At 30.2% G+C, this 16,833-nt stretch overlaps 1 protein-coding gene across 1 annotated transcript; it reads left to right on the plus strand.

The window, feature by feature from the left end:
• The first annotated feature begins 5,729 nt into the window (after positions 1-5,729).
• Positions 5,730-15,495, plus strand: LOC101506057 (long chain acyl-CoA synthetase 4). Its single transcript, XM_004511462.4, has 19 exons — positions 5,730-6,069; positions 6,634-6,697; positions 6,818-6,907; positions 7,609-7,665; positions 9,028-9,076; positions 9,764-9,840; positions 9,965-10,004; positions 10,087-10,181; positions 10,633-10,800; positions 10,967-11,077; positions 11,156-11,243; positions 11,463-11,529; positions 11,722-11,797; positions 11,894-12,011; positions 12,372-12,617; positions 12,726-12,865; positions 13,565-13,747; positions 14,181-14,300; positions 15,112-15,495. Exons 1-19 carry the CDS (start codon positions 5,918-5,920, stop codon positions 15,157-15,159), a joined length of 1,989 nt encoding a protein of 662 aa, XP_004511519.1. The 5' UTR covers positions 5,730-5,917; the 3' UTR covers positions 15,160-15,495.
• Positions 15,496-16,833: the final 1,338 nt, after the last annotated feature.

Below are 16,833 nucleotides of genomic sequence, written 5' to 3' on the forward strand. Positions count from 1 at the left end.
TGATCAGTTAAAGTTCAAGAAAAATTCTTAATACTCAAACAAAGCTTTTTCAAGTTCAATATAAGTAGAAAATCAATTCTGGCAGATCAAACACTTAAATTACATGAACTTAGTATAAAACACTAAGATCAAACTAAATATAAGCAGAAAATAAGTATAAGCAGAAAATCAAATACAATTCAAGCTAAATACTAAAATGCTCAATTATGGCAAATCAAACAATAAAATTACATGAACTCAATTCAGACTACATGGCTTATATAAAATAATTAAACACATTAAGATGTCATTCTTCTTTTTCTGGTGGGATTCACATTTGTTTATCTATTAACGATACGAAACGATGGATTAATCCAAATTCCTTCATCATGATCATCTCTAAGATATAAACCATCATCAATTGAATCAATTTTATGTGGTTGTGAGGGTTCGTAGGGTTAGGACAACATATTAAATTTGTTTTTATTTATTTAAAGTGAATGATTTTTATTTAAAACGCAAACATTTTATAGCGCTTGTATAAAAAGCACTATAATAGGTCATTTAATTATATGAAAGCGCATGTATTTTACAACGATTTCACAAAAAGCGCTTTAAAAGCCATGTAACATAAGGTGGGAGCGCTACATTTTACAACGTTTATGTTTAAAGCGCTGTAAAAGCTATGGGAGAGCGCTTCAATTTACAACGCTTTTACAAAAAGCGCTGTAAAAGAATTGTAAGCATTATGTGCAAGCGCTGTGTGACCTATATGACCCTACAAGAACATTTTTTCTACAACGCTTGTAAAAAACGTGTTGTTGTATCCTCCGTTATTTTAAAAAATTCTACAACAGCACTTGTATTTAATAAGCGTTGTAAAAGACGCGCTATAAAATGTCATTTTTGGCGTAGTGATAATTTTATTATTTTTTATAAAAATAAATATATATATATATATCAAAGATTAGTCGATTCTATGAATAATTATATGAAAAATTACTTTGATTAATAATTTGATATTAACAATAAATTTCATTAATCTAACGGTTCAATCAAAAGTTCTTATTGAGTAAACTAACTCTACAAATTTTTATAAAAAATTTGATAACTATTTATTACTTCATTAAATAATTTGAAATGAATGTATAATAAACTTTAAAAAATATAAGTAAATATCAATAGATAGATTATATAGCTACGACTTTTGAATTTATATAAAAACAGTATGTTTTATCATTAATATATTAGATCAATTTGCAATAATTCAATAAATTAAATTTATTATTTATATTAAATTGTTAATTAGAATAACTCATCACATAATTACTTACTGATGTAATTTTTTTTTCTTGCATCAGCTAAAAATTGGGTGTATTTAAGTTAACAAGTTCATATATATAGTACGAATAACAAAGTTTTAAGTATTAATTAACAAATGCTCAAACTTGAGACCTACTAATACGTGATTATTTATATATTTTAGACAAGTCTCGTGTATATAGTTTGTCTCAAACTAATTTCAATCCCCATCCACACAGTCCCCACCACCCGCAAAAGAAAAAGAATATTTATTTATTTAGTAGAAAAAGACAGCTAGCTAACAAATATTTTATTTTATGATGATTCGATATAGTTAGCATAATTATATCATCCAACCATCCAATTAAAATTTAAATTTGACTCCACTTAATTTTCTACTATTAATGAATTTGAGGGTAAGTAATATAATTGTTTTCTACTAAAATTATATTTCACTTATTATTGCACCTACTTTAAATATTTTTTAATAGTATTTTCTATTTCTACTTTCACCACTTTTCTCTCACCTCATCTTTCATTTTCCCATCATCTTTTATTTTTTCAAAAGTATCTCTTAATATAAATAAAAAAAAATTATTTTCTTTCTCATCAATAAAATCAATATTATTTTTTCGAGTACGATTTCATGTTGCAAGTTCTAAAGAGAATGTTTTTTTTTTCTTCATTATTTCTTATTTTATAGTGGTTTACTTCACATAGTCATCAATTTTTAATAGTTAATATTTAATTACTTTGTTTGTAAGAAATTTTGAAGAAACAAATAATTGTATGTTTGTAAAAAATATTGGTACAGACTACTAAGTAATTTGCTTTTGATTTATAGTTACTGTCTATTTTTAAGATAGTTGTTCAGCTTTCATTTATTTATGCACACTAATAAGAAAATTAATTAATGTACCAACTTGTATGGAAAAATTAGCTTTACTAACTACAATACCTTTATTAATAAAGTAGTAATTAGTTAAGTGGTGAATTAGATTTACACACATTACATAAGAGCGTTGGTAAAAAAAAAAATCAATAAAATCAATGTTTTATTAATATTCTAACGTCGGATTCACTACGAGATAAATAAATATCAATCTAAACTATGTCAACTAATATGAATGGATGGGGTATGCATTTATACATTATTTTATTTTTCTTTTTATATTGTTAACCAAATTGTATGTCCTTGTGATGTATGAAGAATGTGAGAATAATATTTTTAACGAATAAATGTTTTTTAAAATAAAATTTAATAATTAGTTGAAATAATTTTTTAATATTAAATTTTAAAATATACAACAAATGCTGCGTCAAATGATCTACATATTTTTAATATATGCAGTGAGATATACATGGTCAACATAATATAAACTATTATTAATTTTTAAAATAGTATATACTAAACAAAACTAGTAAATTTAAAGTAATTTATTCCTCCATTCTTTTATCCTTTACCACTTATATTTTATATAAAAATAACTATGTTTTTAGATTCTATTAAATATAGACCTTGTAAGTTTTGTTATTGTAAAAAAAATATACTACTTTTAGTTCTCATAAAATTCCACATATACTATTTTAATCTTTAAAATTTTGTTTTTGCTTTATTTTTTTATTTTTACTTTTCTTAATATTTTCTTTGGTCTTGTGTATAAAAACATGTTAAAAGAGCTTTTTCTTAGTCACTATTTAATAAATAAATAAAATCACATATTTCAAGATATATTAATTGTTAATTTTTTCACACCATTGTTTAATGTTAAATAAATCAAAATGAGCATATTCCATATAAGTGTTTTTTTTACCATTTTCTATGGTTTAAATTGGTATTTTGTAATTTGAGATTAAATTGGTGTGAAAGACTAGATAATTATTTTATATTTTTGTTAAATATTACATACTCAAATAAAATAACGATGTTAATGTCTCAACAAACGCAGTTATTTCATATACAAACAATCATTCAAAATTTATATTTTTTTCTCACTTAATTTTCTACTCCTTTGTGTCTCAAATTATAAGAAAGTTTGGAAAAGGTGTTTCCAAATATAAACTTCTTTTCAATTTATTAGATACATTTTTTTTGAAAACTTACTTTTTGATATTATATTAATTAATTCAACATTTTTATAAAAAGTATGTAGATATGTAGATTAATTAATTCAATATTATATTAATTAATTCAACATTTTCAAATATTTCAACAATTTTGATTGATCAGTTTGGTTCAAACAAACTTATAAAAAATATGTAGATTTCTTTTTGGGTTCAAACAAACTGATAAAAAGTATGTAGATTTTTTTTTGGGTTCAAAATGATTAATATTTTAAAAAAGATACTATTTGTTTTTCTTCACAAATTATAGTTTTATTTATTTATATATATTTAACGAATTCTATCCAATATGAATGTAATCAATCCTTTCACACAAAAAAAGATTTAGTATGTCGGAAAAAAAAAAAGCAAGAAGCAATTAAAAATACACACTTAGATTTAGTTTTATTTTTACAATTTTTTCTCACAAAATCAAATTTACTGAAATAATTTTTGTATAAATACTATACTAGAAATTTTTTATTACTAGTCAATTAATTTAAAAAAATATCATCCACAAAACAATAACATAAAAGATGGATATTTATCTTATTATTATGTAATGTATCTTTTAAATATTTTACACATACATATAAATTATTTATGACTAAATTATATATATATATACTATTATAATACAATAATTATACTTCTTTTGTATATATCATCATACACGAGATAAAATATTATTTGTGACGAACGTGGTGCTTTCAATGCTAGTGGCATTTAACATACGTCATATAAAATTTGTGTATGATACTGATACACAACTACCGTAAAAACCAACAGTAACCTATCTACCAGTTACCTTTTGTTGCTTTGTGGTTCAGACTTTTTTTACGTCAAGCTCCATATTTTGATTTTAATAAAAAACTCCAGATTTGTTTTGGAAATAGTTATGATTTACTAAATATTTTTGTCTTTTTTTTTTTCTGTAAAAAGAAGCTCAGTATCTTTTTTGGTAATAGTTATGAAGTTTTTTTTTTTTTTTTTACCGGATAATTATGAAGTTTTTAATATGGATATTTTGGTTATGTCAAAAAAATAAAATTAAAGGCTCTAATATAGAACTCACTCTTCAAATGTTATAACTTTTTTCAATAAGTTGCCTTAAAAGATCTTAGTCATTGAAATTTTATATTATAAATCAATGGCTAAAGTTAGATTTGGGTATAGTACACAAATTTTATTACTTGTGTACCTTAAACGCCACCTTCGATGCTAGTCTTGGGACATATTGATTGTGTGACATTTTATGCAATTTACGTAAGCCATTTGGATATACACCAAAAAGGAATAATCACTTCAATAAATAAAATAAAATAAAAACACTCTAAATAAGCTTTGACTAATTTAACATACACAAATAAAATAGTATTGCAGTACACAAATCTATTTTTAACAATTAGATCAATAAATCTAACATATCTCATTTGATTCAAGTAGACATTTATTAATTTTATAAATAGATATTTACTAAAGCTATAGTGTTTACATATTTATATTCTGAATTATATATATATATATATATATATATATATATATATATTTTATTTTATTTTTTCTTAAATGTCCTACTCTCAAAGGAAGTCGTTCACTGGAGAAGCTACCTCCTGAAGAGGAAATTTTTTTATGTCACGGGAAAGTGACATCGCATTTTTTATGTTAATAGGAAGTTGTTTTCCGGAAAAGCGACCTCCAATTGCGTTTTTTTTAAATATAACAACAAAAAAAAACGCAGTTAGAGGTCGCTTGGGAAACGACTTCCTATTGACATAAAAAAAATTCCTCTTCCGGAGGTGGCTTCCTCAAGTAACAACTTTCTATTAAAACCAAAAAGTAGACAGAAAATTTAATTTGGGAGTAGGGCATTTAAAGAAAAATAAAATAAAAAAGGAATGTATATATATAAAACTCTTATATTCCTTCTTAAACACTCTATACTTTTATTTTCTCTGTACTTTTTGTGTTGAAAATGGTTTATAATATATATTTATTTTGGTATTTTCCAAAAAAAGAAAATACCTTAAATTATTTCTTGAATTACTTAATCATTATATATATTAAATATATAAATGAATTTTATTTTTATTTTTTATGTTAATAAATAGAACAATTATTTTGGACAAAATTAGAGTTACGAGGGTAACATACACTTTGACCGGGTAAATAATAGTAACATTTAATTAACGAGAGTGCGGCGTAGATAACAGAATACAAGAAGAATAAGAAAATCCAAAGAAATTTAATAGTAAAAAGAAAAAAAGTCAAATAAAGAAGTAGCGTAATAGATGAAGGTACTATTTGCTGACCGGTCCAAACCTAATTCGTTTAAAACTATCGTAGCCAGCAAATAACCATACAGAGTTTTCTTCATATCATAACCACCTCACCCCACCCTACTCACTCTAAATATCATTCTTCTTCAAACTCGACGAACTTCACTTTTATATTCTCTTTCTCTCTTTCAATTTTCTAACAATTTCATCTACTTCTCATTCTTCTTCTTCCATCGGAACAGTTACTCAAAGCTATGGCGCAAAACAGATTCATCGTTGAAGTCGAGAAAGCAAAGGAAGCTAGTGGCGATACACCGTCGAGAGGACCTGTCTATCGCAGTATCTTCGCTAAGGATGGATTTCCGCCTCCTGTTCAAGGTCTTGATAGCTGCTGGGATGTTTTCCGGTTAGTTTATCACTTCGATTTTGATCTTCATTCACTATATTATCTTAATTTTTATGAAAATGAATATTCAATTCTTTCTATTTATTTATTTCATGAATGTGTGATGTGAATTTGATAGTTAAGACTTGAGTTTAAATAGGCTTCTGTTGCACGATGCACTCGTAATTTAATTGTTTTTTTCATTTTTGGAATTAGTTGATTTTATTCCACTAGATCGGAATTTTTTTTTCCATTGAATGATTTCACTGATTTGCAAAATCGAGCTATCTGATCGGAATTTTATTACCATTCCGGTAGAATTTTTCGTTGGAATTAGTAACTATTTGATTGAGACGTTGAATTGAATTAACTATTGAACATGGAAGAAATATCGTTGACTTTTTTTTAGTGCGCATGCCGTGTGAAGGGTGATTGACTTGATTGTGCGGTTTAATTTTTCACTTGATTTTGGATTCGGTCTGTGTCATGGATTAATTCATTTTCTGCTATGTTTAAAAGAAATTAGGGATTGTATTGATAGGATATTTTAGTCATTTCGATTCTGATTGTATAGTGGTTTTACAGATTGTCTGTTGAGAAATATCCAAATAATCCTATGCTTGGTGCCCGAGAGATTGTGGATGGAAAGGTAAAGTATTGGTTACTGTATTATAAAACAAAACTTGTTTTGTGGAAATTTTCTTTGCCATTGTGACTATTTATGGCTTGTGGCTCATTTAAATGCGCATTTTATCATGACACTTAACAGCATGGCAACTACAAGTGGCAAACCTACAAAGAAGTATATGACATTGTGTTGAAAGTTGGAAATTCTATCCGCAGCTGTGGTTATGGAGAAGTAAGTCTTCTGTCTCTTATTTACCTGAAAATGAAACCTTGTTTTGTTCTGTTTTTATTTTTTATTTTTTTTAATAGCATTTTCTTCTTTGTATGATATTCCAATTCTTGGATTCTTAGTACATGCGGGATTGTTCATTATTTACAATCACCATTGCCGTGTAATGCCGACTTGCATAGTTTAGGGCAATTGACAACTTTAGATACCTCTTATTTAATTTCCTCGAAGTATATCTATAACAATATATAAAGGCAATAGCCTTTTCTGATGTGGCTTTTTCCTCTTCCTCTTTTGCCCTTTAGTGACTGTTAATCTAATACAAGCTTAACCACTTTTCTCTTACTTGTAGTACTAAATCAGTAACTGCATTTAAAAAAAATAAAAAGCAACAACTGCATTAAACAAAAAGGAGCCCGTAAAATGAAACACAATAAAATATGTACACGCGTTAGCGCAATAAAAAAAGCATAAAAAACGTGGATAGACGGGCACATTTGGATGCTAGTTATTGATAATTTCACTATCTGCGTCGTGAGTAGTTCAATCGCTATTCATTTACCAAGAACACGGCCTTGTGAGTTCAAAGCAGGTCTTATTTTATATGAATATGACCATGATTTTGATAATTCATTTTTGCGGGTAACTATTATCTCTAGTGATATTTTTTTTTATGGCCTAATTCATATATTGCTGGTTTGCAGGGTATAAAGTGTGGTATTTATGGGACCAATTCTGCAGAGTGGATTATGAGCATGGAGGTACATTTTATTTAGAATTTCTTTCATCTTGGTTGTCTTTTAAGTTTTTTCTAATTCCAACCCCCTGTTTTACTCTCCAATCTGACTCTCGTGGCCTGATTGCTCCCATTGAAGTTCTTGTTCTTGTAGTGCATTCCTTCTTGATGCAGCCCAAAATTGGGGAAAACTTCCTTATTGCGTGACCCAGCCCAGCCGTGAGTGATTGTGATTTTTTTCTTCCAAGTATTGAGTCAGTTCAATGGCATCGAGAGTCCAGACTTCCTCGGTGTTATGCACTCTTATTCAAAACCTTATTTCCGATTGAAGTTCCCCAAAAAGTATCCTAAGAGTTTTCTTCTGGAATGACTCTCACTTGTGGCACCAAAATTTCGAAGTTCTACACATACTTCTCCACTGAGTCTGTCCGGTTCAATGTGGCCAACTTTTTCAACATGCTGCCCTCTTGTCTCTCCATAAAACTTATAATCAAAGTCATTGTAGAGGCTTTGCACATCAGTCCTAGGCACTTCCCATATTCACAATATCAATTTGTAAAGCAAGTTGCAGTCTCTCCGCCAAACAGATTCCCTGCACTTCAAAGAATTTCTGATTTTGCAATCCACTTTGTGGAATCTGTTCTTCTCCAAAACCCAACTCCATCTCTGATTACACTAGCAGCTCCTTGAGGATCAGATAGGTCGGACCAATTATTGGGTTTTTGGAAGAAAGAATTGGAGCGTTAGTGAAAAGAGTAGCAATATTTCTGATTATTGATCAAGAGTTGTGTTACCTTTCCAAGGGAAACACTCTCATCTACAGTTGAAACAATTTAGGTTACAAATTTTCCAACCAGTTGTTTTCTCACCCTTCTGTATTTGTACTCCTCTAACCCCCTTTTCATTTACACACCCTGTTAACTGGTTCCTACCCTATACATCTGTTTTTCCAACTGCCCTGTCTGTATTTGTACTTCTCTAACCCCCTTTACATTTACACACCCTGTTGAGGTTTATATTATAGTAGTTTTTTTTTTTGTTTTAAATTCATTTTTATTTATTTCTATGTCTACTTTATTTTTCTTTATTTGTTCTTTGCTGTTAGGCCTCCTTGTTGAATATAAAGGACGATAAGTTTTTCTGGATTGAAACTCTGTTTCTTCTTTTGAATGTCCACTTTCTATAGTGTTCTGTTACTAGTGTATATTGCTCATGCAGTGTTGTCAATCGCGAATTGTGGAATAGTGTTTTGTTCAAATTCTGCTACGCTATAGTGCTATGCGTTACTATAGCCGCTATTTAACAAAACTTTGTACTAAACAACATATTGCGGAGCTTCTTCCATTCAGCTGCTTTTAAGTTTTAACATATTTTCAAATATGTGCAGGCCTGCAATGCTCATGGACTTCTTTGTGTTCCTTTATATGATACCTTAGGTTTGTGCATATGTTTAGCATGTTTCTACATCGTGATGATGCTTTTAATCAACTGCAATTGAATTTTGGTTTCCAATCTATTGTGCATGATATTTGCCACTTTGATGTTGTGTGAAAAGTTGCAACATTTATGTCAATATGACATTGTATGCTAACTTTCACCAACAAATAAATAAGCTCACTAACTTATGCACTTTGAAAAAACTTGACCTCTTTTATGAACAAATTTTCATAACTTTGAAAGAAAAAAATGCAAGTTCTAAATAGACATGTTTATTACAAACTTACAAACATAAATTTTTGTTTTTATCCTCATATATTTTTTTATAAACAAATAAGTGAATTCATTGATCCATTCTTGAAAATCTCACCTACTTTATGAGCAAAGTTTTTTGTATTTTGAAAAATTCTTAACCTTTGCCAAACTAGTCAGTTGCCTAAAATTGTGATAAATTTTCTCATAGTGATCATAACTTGTGCGGAATTTACTACCATGAGAAAAATTCAACTTCTGCATAGCACTACAATGTCCCATTGTGTAGATATTGATAATCAGTTACAAGAATTTTGTTAGGTTACTTTTTCACTTCACCGAGAAAACATGACATCCGAATAATTTCAAATTCACTTTTCTAATTTGAATTTACAATTATCACTGGATTTGACACTCTCATACATATGACTTAGGTTCTGGGGCCATAGAGTTTATTATATGCCACGCAGAAGTCTCAATTACATTTGCAGAAGAAAAGAAGATACCTGAGGTTCATCTATTGAAATAATCTATCTATTTCACAGTAGTTTATTTTTAGGGAGGACCTGAGAGTTAGGTATACTTTTATGTGAACAGTCTGTCTTATCCCTATCTTTGTTTCTAAAACATTTCAGCTATTGAAGACATTTCCAAATGCAACCAAATATCTCAAGAGTAAGTACTTTTTACTCTCTTCTTTCTTCGCCAAAATACACGTGCTTTAGAAAGAAGCCATGACTTTTATGTCTTTATTCAGCAATTGTGAGCTTCGGAAAGGTTACCGCTGAACAAAAGCAAGAAGTTGAAAAGTTTGGACTGACAATATATTCATGGACTGAATTTTTACAAGTGGTGGGTTATTTTATATATTTTTATATTTTTTATTACTCTTTTTCTACTATGAACTGTAAAATCGACACGAAAGCAACTCCTTCTATAATTAATTGGCATTACCTGCAATTACTCCAAGTCTCCTTTACAGCAAAAATTGTTGTTTGACTTGTATCACTATCTCAGTCCACTGGTAGTTGGTGTAAGTAATAGTGGAATGTATGGGAAGCAATCAGTTAACTTAATTGTCACACAATTGAAATAAAAAAATAGGATGATATCATGTAAATGGAAACTCATGCTGTCTCAAAAAACAAAATGGAAACTCATGCATTGTATGGTTAGTTGAATTGGGTAAATTTTTATAGATACATATTCATTAAATTTATTTCTAAGGTTCATTACAAGTATGGCTAGCAGAAAGTAATGTCTGTGTTGTCTTTTCTAATTTGATTTTTAATACCTGCCTCAGGGTGAAAGTCAGAGTTTTGATCTACCTGTGAAGAAAAGGAGTGATATATGTACAATAATGTATACTAGTGGAACTACTGGTGACCCCAAGGGAGTATTGATATCCAATGAGAGTATCATTACCCTCTTAGCTGGGGTTAAGCGGCTGTTGGAGAGTGTCAATGAAAATGTAAGTAGTTCTCTTTTATATTTCACTTGTAAGTTGCAAATACATGAATGCATATTATATATCTAATTTGAAAGCTCCTGATTTTTTTTTTCTTTCAATTTTAAGATACTAAATAGTGTCCTTTGTTTGACTTACGCAATCACCCCTCCTTTTTCTTTCTTTGCAGTTGACAGAGAAGGATGTGTACTTATCATACCTTCCTCTTGCCCATATCTTTGATAGGGTCATTGAGGAGACATTTATATGGCTTGGTGCCTCAATAGGTTTCTGGCGTGGGGTGAGTATATATACTAGACTGGTCATTACAGAATGATAATTTATTGTATTGATTGAACTTTGTACACAATGGCTGCAGGATGTTAAATTGTTAATTGAAGACATTGGGGAGCTAAAACCAACCATTTTCTGTGCTGTACCCCGTGTACTTGATAGAGTGTACTCAGGTACACTCTTATGATTGTTAACGTTTAGTGATCTTTAGATAGCATCGTATGATGTAGATGGTCACATTATGATCTCAAGAGAACAAAACTACGATGCAAATTATTTCTTGATCATTGGATTGGGATTTTTTTTTCACATTTCTTTCCTATTTTTCTGAGCTGCCACCCCTTTTCCCAGCTAGAAAAAAGTATATTCAGAATCTCAACTTCGGTATGCAGGTTTAACACAGAAGATTTCTTCCGGAGGCTTCCTTAAGAAGACGTTATTCAACTTTGCTTATTCATAGTAAGTACTGTTGAACTGTCATGAATCCTCTTTAAAATGTTAGGAAACTATGAGAGTTCCATTATCAAATCACGCAAAAATTCTCTTTTTAGATTAGTGTTAAGTTTCTTAATTAGATTTCTAAATTTAATTATTGGTTGTTCCAATAAGCATTGCAATATTCTAAATGTAAGTTTTGATGATTTATTGCAGTAAGTCAAATAAGATGATGAAAGGGCATAACCATGAGGCAGCATCTCCACTTTTTGACAGAATTGTGTTTGATAAGGTAGTAACATTTGTGAATGTTAATTCCCAGCCCCAGTTTGACAGCATTGTTCTTTTCTTTTTGGCTAATCGTGATTTGGTTTTGCAACTTGATTAGGTAAAGCAAGGTTTAGGGGGTAAAGTGCGTCTTATTTTGTCTGGAGCAGCACCCCTATCTGTGCATGTGGAAAGTTACTTACGGGTGGTGACCTGTGCTCATGTCCTACAAGGATATGGTATGCTCTTTCTGTATTTGAAAATCAAAATTTACACCATGCCATGTGCACACAGATATATAGTTGAATCTCCATTTATGTTAGTTAAGTTTAGTTTTGCATTCAAGTGCTAATTAGATTGGTATAAAACTATCCTTGGTTAATTTGAGATGAGATGTAACAATTAGCTAATACTTTTAGTTTTGATGTATTAGCTAATACTATGTTTAGGGTTAAGCTTTAATGTATGTGCAAGTTATTCTGATGTAATTTCACTCCAATGCAGCATGTGTGATAACGTAAATATTAGAGTGTTGACTTCTTTACAGCTTATACTTGACTATGGACTTCTCTGATATGCCTTTATCGAAATGGAAACAGGTTTGACCGAAACCTGTGCCGGAACCTTTGTCTCATTACCAAATCAACATGGAATGCTTGGAACAGTGGGTCCTCCTGTCCCAAATGTGGATGCGTGTCTGGAATCTGTTCCTGAAATGGGTTACGATGCCCTTGCAAGCACACCAAGAGGAGAAATTTGTGTAAAGGGAGATACCTTGTTTTCGGGGTACTACAAACGTGAAGACCTCACGAAAGAGGTTCTGATTGATGGATGGTTCCATACAGGTTATTTTACACGTGTTTTCCAAAATTGAATTTTATATACTCTTAAATTGGCTGTTGGGTCACATTTTGAAGTTTATATTCATTTAAATTGAGTGATTTTTTCAACAGGGGATATTGGAGAGTGGCAACCTAATGGAAGCATGAAGATTATTGACCGGAAGAAAAACATATTCAAGCTTTCACAAGGAGAATATGTTGCCGTTGAAAACCTGGAGAATATTTTCGGCCAAGTTCCTTCTATTGAATCTGTATGTCCTGAGAACCCTTCCAGTGGTTTTAGTGTCCTAGCTTGTAGTGAATTTATTGCCCATATAAAGTTGAAAAAAATATGTGAAAAGATGATATTTTTACTCATACTACTAGAGTTCATGAGCTTATTGGTTCATTATAGAATTACAGAAAGAAATGGTGTCCTCGATGGGCTTGAAACAAATGGGGTCAATCTTGAGCAGCAAATATTTTCAGCTCAGCTTGATGATTTTTAATTATGGAATTCAAATTATGAGCAGGCTGTAGACTGATCCTAAGTTTGCTTCTCAGTTTATGGAGACTTGTCTGCTTCTAGGCTGGGATATTTTTCTCGCTTGCCATAACATAATCCAAATTGCATTCTTGTTTCTTGCTGGACATATAGTTCTATAACTGTACTGAGCTTATTTAAAATTTCACCAACCGCATGTGCATGTTGCCCATAGTCTTATGTGCAGTCGTGCACAGATACTGGTGCGTGTTGATCTACTTTACATAGTGTCCACATTCTGTAGTTCAGCACAATCATTTGTCCAACAGATAAGACTATTGTGGCATGTATCTGTACAATTATTCATTGTGACATCCATATGTATGAGATAAAAAACACACATAAAAACAAAGTCTTTACAGATACATTTCACGAGCTCAAATTGTTCTGTTCCATGCTGATTTCAACTTTTTCTCTACTGTCTCAGATATGGGTTTACGGAAACAGTTTTGAGGCCTTCCTTGTTGCTGTTGTTAACCCCAGAAAGCAGGCACTTGAACATTGGGCAGAGCAAAATGGTATATCAATGGACTTCAATTCTCTGTGTGAAGATTCTAGGGCAAAAGGTTACATACTTGAAGAGCTCTCGAAGATTGGAAAGGAAAAGAAGGTTTTATTCTATCTAATTTAAGTTTCTTGTTATTGTACTAGTTTGTTATGTATGGAGCGCATGTATGTGTATATCATTATCATCCTGATAAAGTTTCACATTAATCTTAAGGGGTTTTTCTACAACTATCATGGGTGTATATAATTCCCACACAACATACTTTTTTTGAAAAAACAACCTTTTCACCGTAATATAAAATATCAACTATCTTGTCATATGGATTTTAGTTTGAAATGGTCTTTAACATGAAATATTAGCATAATTAACCAAGATTCGATGGCTGGCCCAAAATCATTTTGTACAAAGGATTATTAAAGTGGCATGTATATGGTCTTAGGTTTTCACCAATTGATTCTATTCTACATGTGCACGTGTTTGCATGCATGAGTAAATTTCATGAAACTTTATGGGATTATGCATATTTTTTGGGCAGTTGAAAGGCTTCGAGTTTATAAAAGCAGTTCATCTTGACCCAGTTCCATTTGATATGGAACGTGACCTTATCACTCCAACATATAAGAAGAAGAGGCCTCAGTTGCTTAAACACTATCAGGTAAAACTTGTCATATTACAATTTCATTTCTACTTCATAGAATAGAATGGTTATTTTAAGTGCAATCCTCTTCGTAAATAGAACATTTTTTTTCTTCCCGGATATTTTCGTTCTACCTGGAAATATAAATGAAAAAGGTATAGAAATCTCATCTAATTGAGTTGACTATTAGTCAGTTTTTAGATGCTGCGTGCTCGCATGATATTAGATGTCAATCATAGTGCAAGTGATGTTCCCTGATTTATAGCTTTAATATCGTATTTGTTATGAGTTAGGCACAGTTTAGTTATAGTAGTCACTTCACTTACACTTGGCTTGTATGTATATAAACCAGCACCCTATCATGATCAATAAGGAAGTTTATTTTCTTCTCAGAGTGCACATATATACGCAGTTAATTAGTTATGTATAAAACAGATTTGAAATTGAACACTCTACATGGTAGTTTATCCTAAAATAATTTGGAATGTCTAATGTCAATGCTAAGTACACATGCAAAACTTTCTGGAGAGACACAAGATTTAGCGTATAGGTTGTTCTATAGAAATGAATGGGCTCCTCACAATTTTTTATGAGACTTTACTTACCTCTCTGGCGAATCCATTCCTTTGGGAATTGGAGGATTAAAACAAAAATATATATAAATTGGGTGATTAGCCTCTCATTAATAGCATAAATTTATTTCTTTTTCAACTTCAATTTTCTAGCGCACCTTTTAACTGTAAGGTTTTATTGTTTCAGAATCTGCCTTATGACTTCATAGTTTCTGTTTCACTGAAAGTACTAACTGCAATTTTATTTGTGAGCGCAGAGTGTGATCGATAACATGTACAAAAGTGGAAGTAAACCCCGTGCCTGATAAATGCTTTTGGAGTTGGTGCCATGACAAGTAGATAATTTAATTTCTGCATGCGTTTGTGCTTGCCTCTGTTCAATTGTTTCCTTTTGGTGACTATCTGTACATATAATTAATGGTGAGACGGTAGATTACTGTAATTTATATGCCACACTTGATCGTAAAAGATACACAGATACAAAGTTTAAACCAATTGTTGGCTACATTAGAAGAACTTTTGTTAGGGAAGTTCTATTTCATCTCTTAGCAAAATTAACAATTGTAGCTGTTGTTATTTTACTTAAAGAGATATTTTTCAACGATTTCTACAATAAACTGAAAAGTAACAGTTCGTGTTAATGTTTCTGGATGATTGACTAGATTCTTATTAATTAGTTAAATTTTTGAATTGCATAGCAACTCCCTTAAAAGATTATGAAAGAGGAAGGATTCTAAGTCCGATCAGTCATTTTTATTGAATTACGCTTACAACTGTTTTTTTTACGGGTTGTAAGACATTTTTCATACTGGAGATCGTGTAGTTTTTAAAAACCATAGATTAACTCATTCTTGTTAGGCTCTTATAATGGCAGTGAAGTTGTGTTTTGTGCAGTGATACTTTTCGAAAAATATAGTTTATTTTTTTCCGACGTTAGTACTCATTTCATTTGTGGGCTTTTCTTTTTCGTGGTCACACGGGCGAAGGAAATAAAGTATCTCGCGGTGACGCATCAAAGAGGGCACCCGACAAATCTATGACCCTAGTTTTGACATTGAAAGGTCAACTGGTTGATTCATTGACCGATCTACGATCCATTACTGCTAAACCTAACTGTACAGCTCAAAAGAAGGAAGGAGACACGGATGTATCATTTCTTCTTAGTTTCATGCATATTCCTTTAATTATTACCATAGAGTGGGATATGATTGGGTACATTTTTTAGAACCAAACATGGATCGAAAAATGTATGGATGAATGCTTCAAGAACTGTATGGTAACGTCTCTGTTCATACAAATCAAAGTAATAAAAAGACCCATTTTTATTTCAATTTGTAAGAGTATGATATTTTCATTTTTCTCTAATTACTTGATAGAGCCTAGAGGTTGTTAGGAAGAAAGTCCGTGCAGTTACTTATATCTTTGTAGGGGTGGCTATATATATATATTTGCTACTTTTCAAATTTTTTATGATGTAAAATCATATTATCTATAATTTTTTCATCGTTGGTGAAAAATACTTATTCTTATAAAAAAATACATGTGCTTATAATTTTTTTAAAATATTTTAGAGAATGTTAGAAAGTTTATATACTCCCTTCGAATATAAGCCAGAAAACATTCATATTTTTGTAGCCTTATATATATAAATAAATAAATATAATTTATTTCACTCTATTTTGTGATGTTTGTCTTAAAATAATTTTTAATTGATATAAATTTTATATTTCAACGACTCTTATTGTTATAGAATATGTTACCATCAAATCCACATTTGAAAATATCTTTATATTTTTATGAGATCAAAATATTTAATTGTGTTTAACCAATTTTTTTTAGTAATTCCATGAAAAACTCTTGATAAATGTAATTAGTTAATATTTGTTATATATAATCAAGGCCCAAGTAATATGTATTATAAAAAAGTTTATGTATGTAAGTATGACATTTTAATAAATATATGTTGAAAAGAAGCAGGA

Source organism: Cicer arietinum, chromosome 8 (genome assembly GCF_000331145.2).
Source record: "Cicer arietinum cultivar CDC Frontier isolate Library 1 chromosome 8, Cicar.CDCFrontier_v2.0, whole genome shotgun sequence".
Classification (NCBI taxonomy): domain Eukaryota; kingdom Viridiplantae; phylum Streptophyta; class Magnoliopsida; order Fabales; family Fabaceae; genus Cicer; species Cicer arietinum.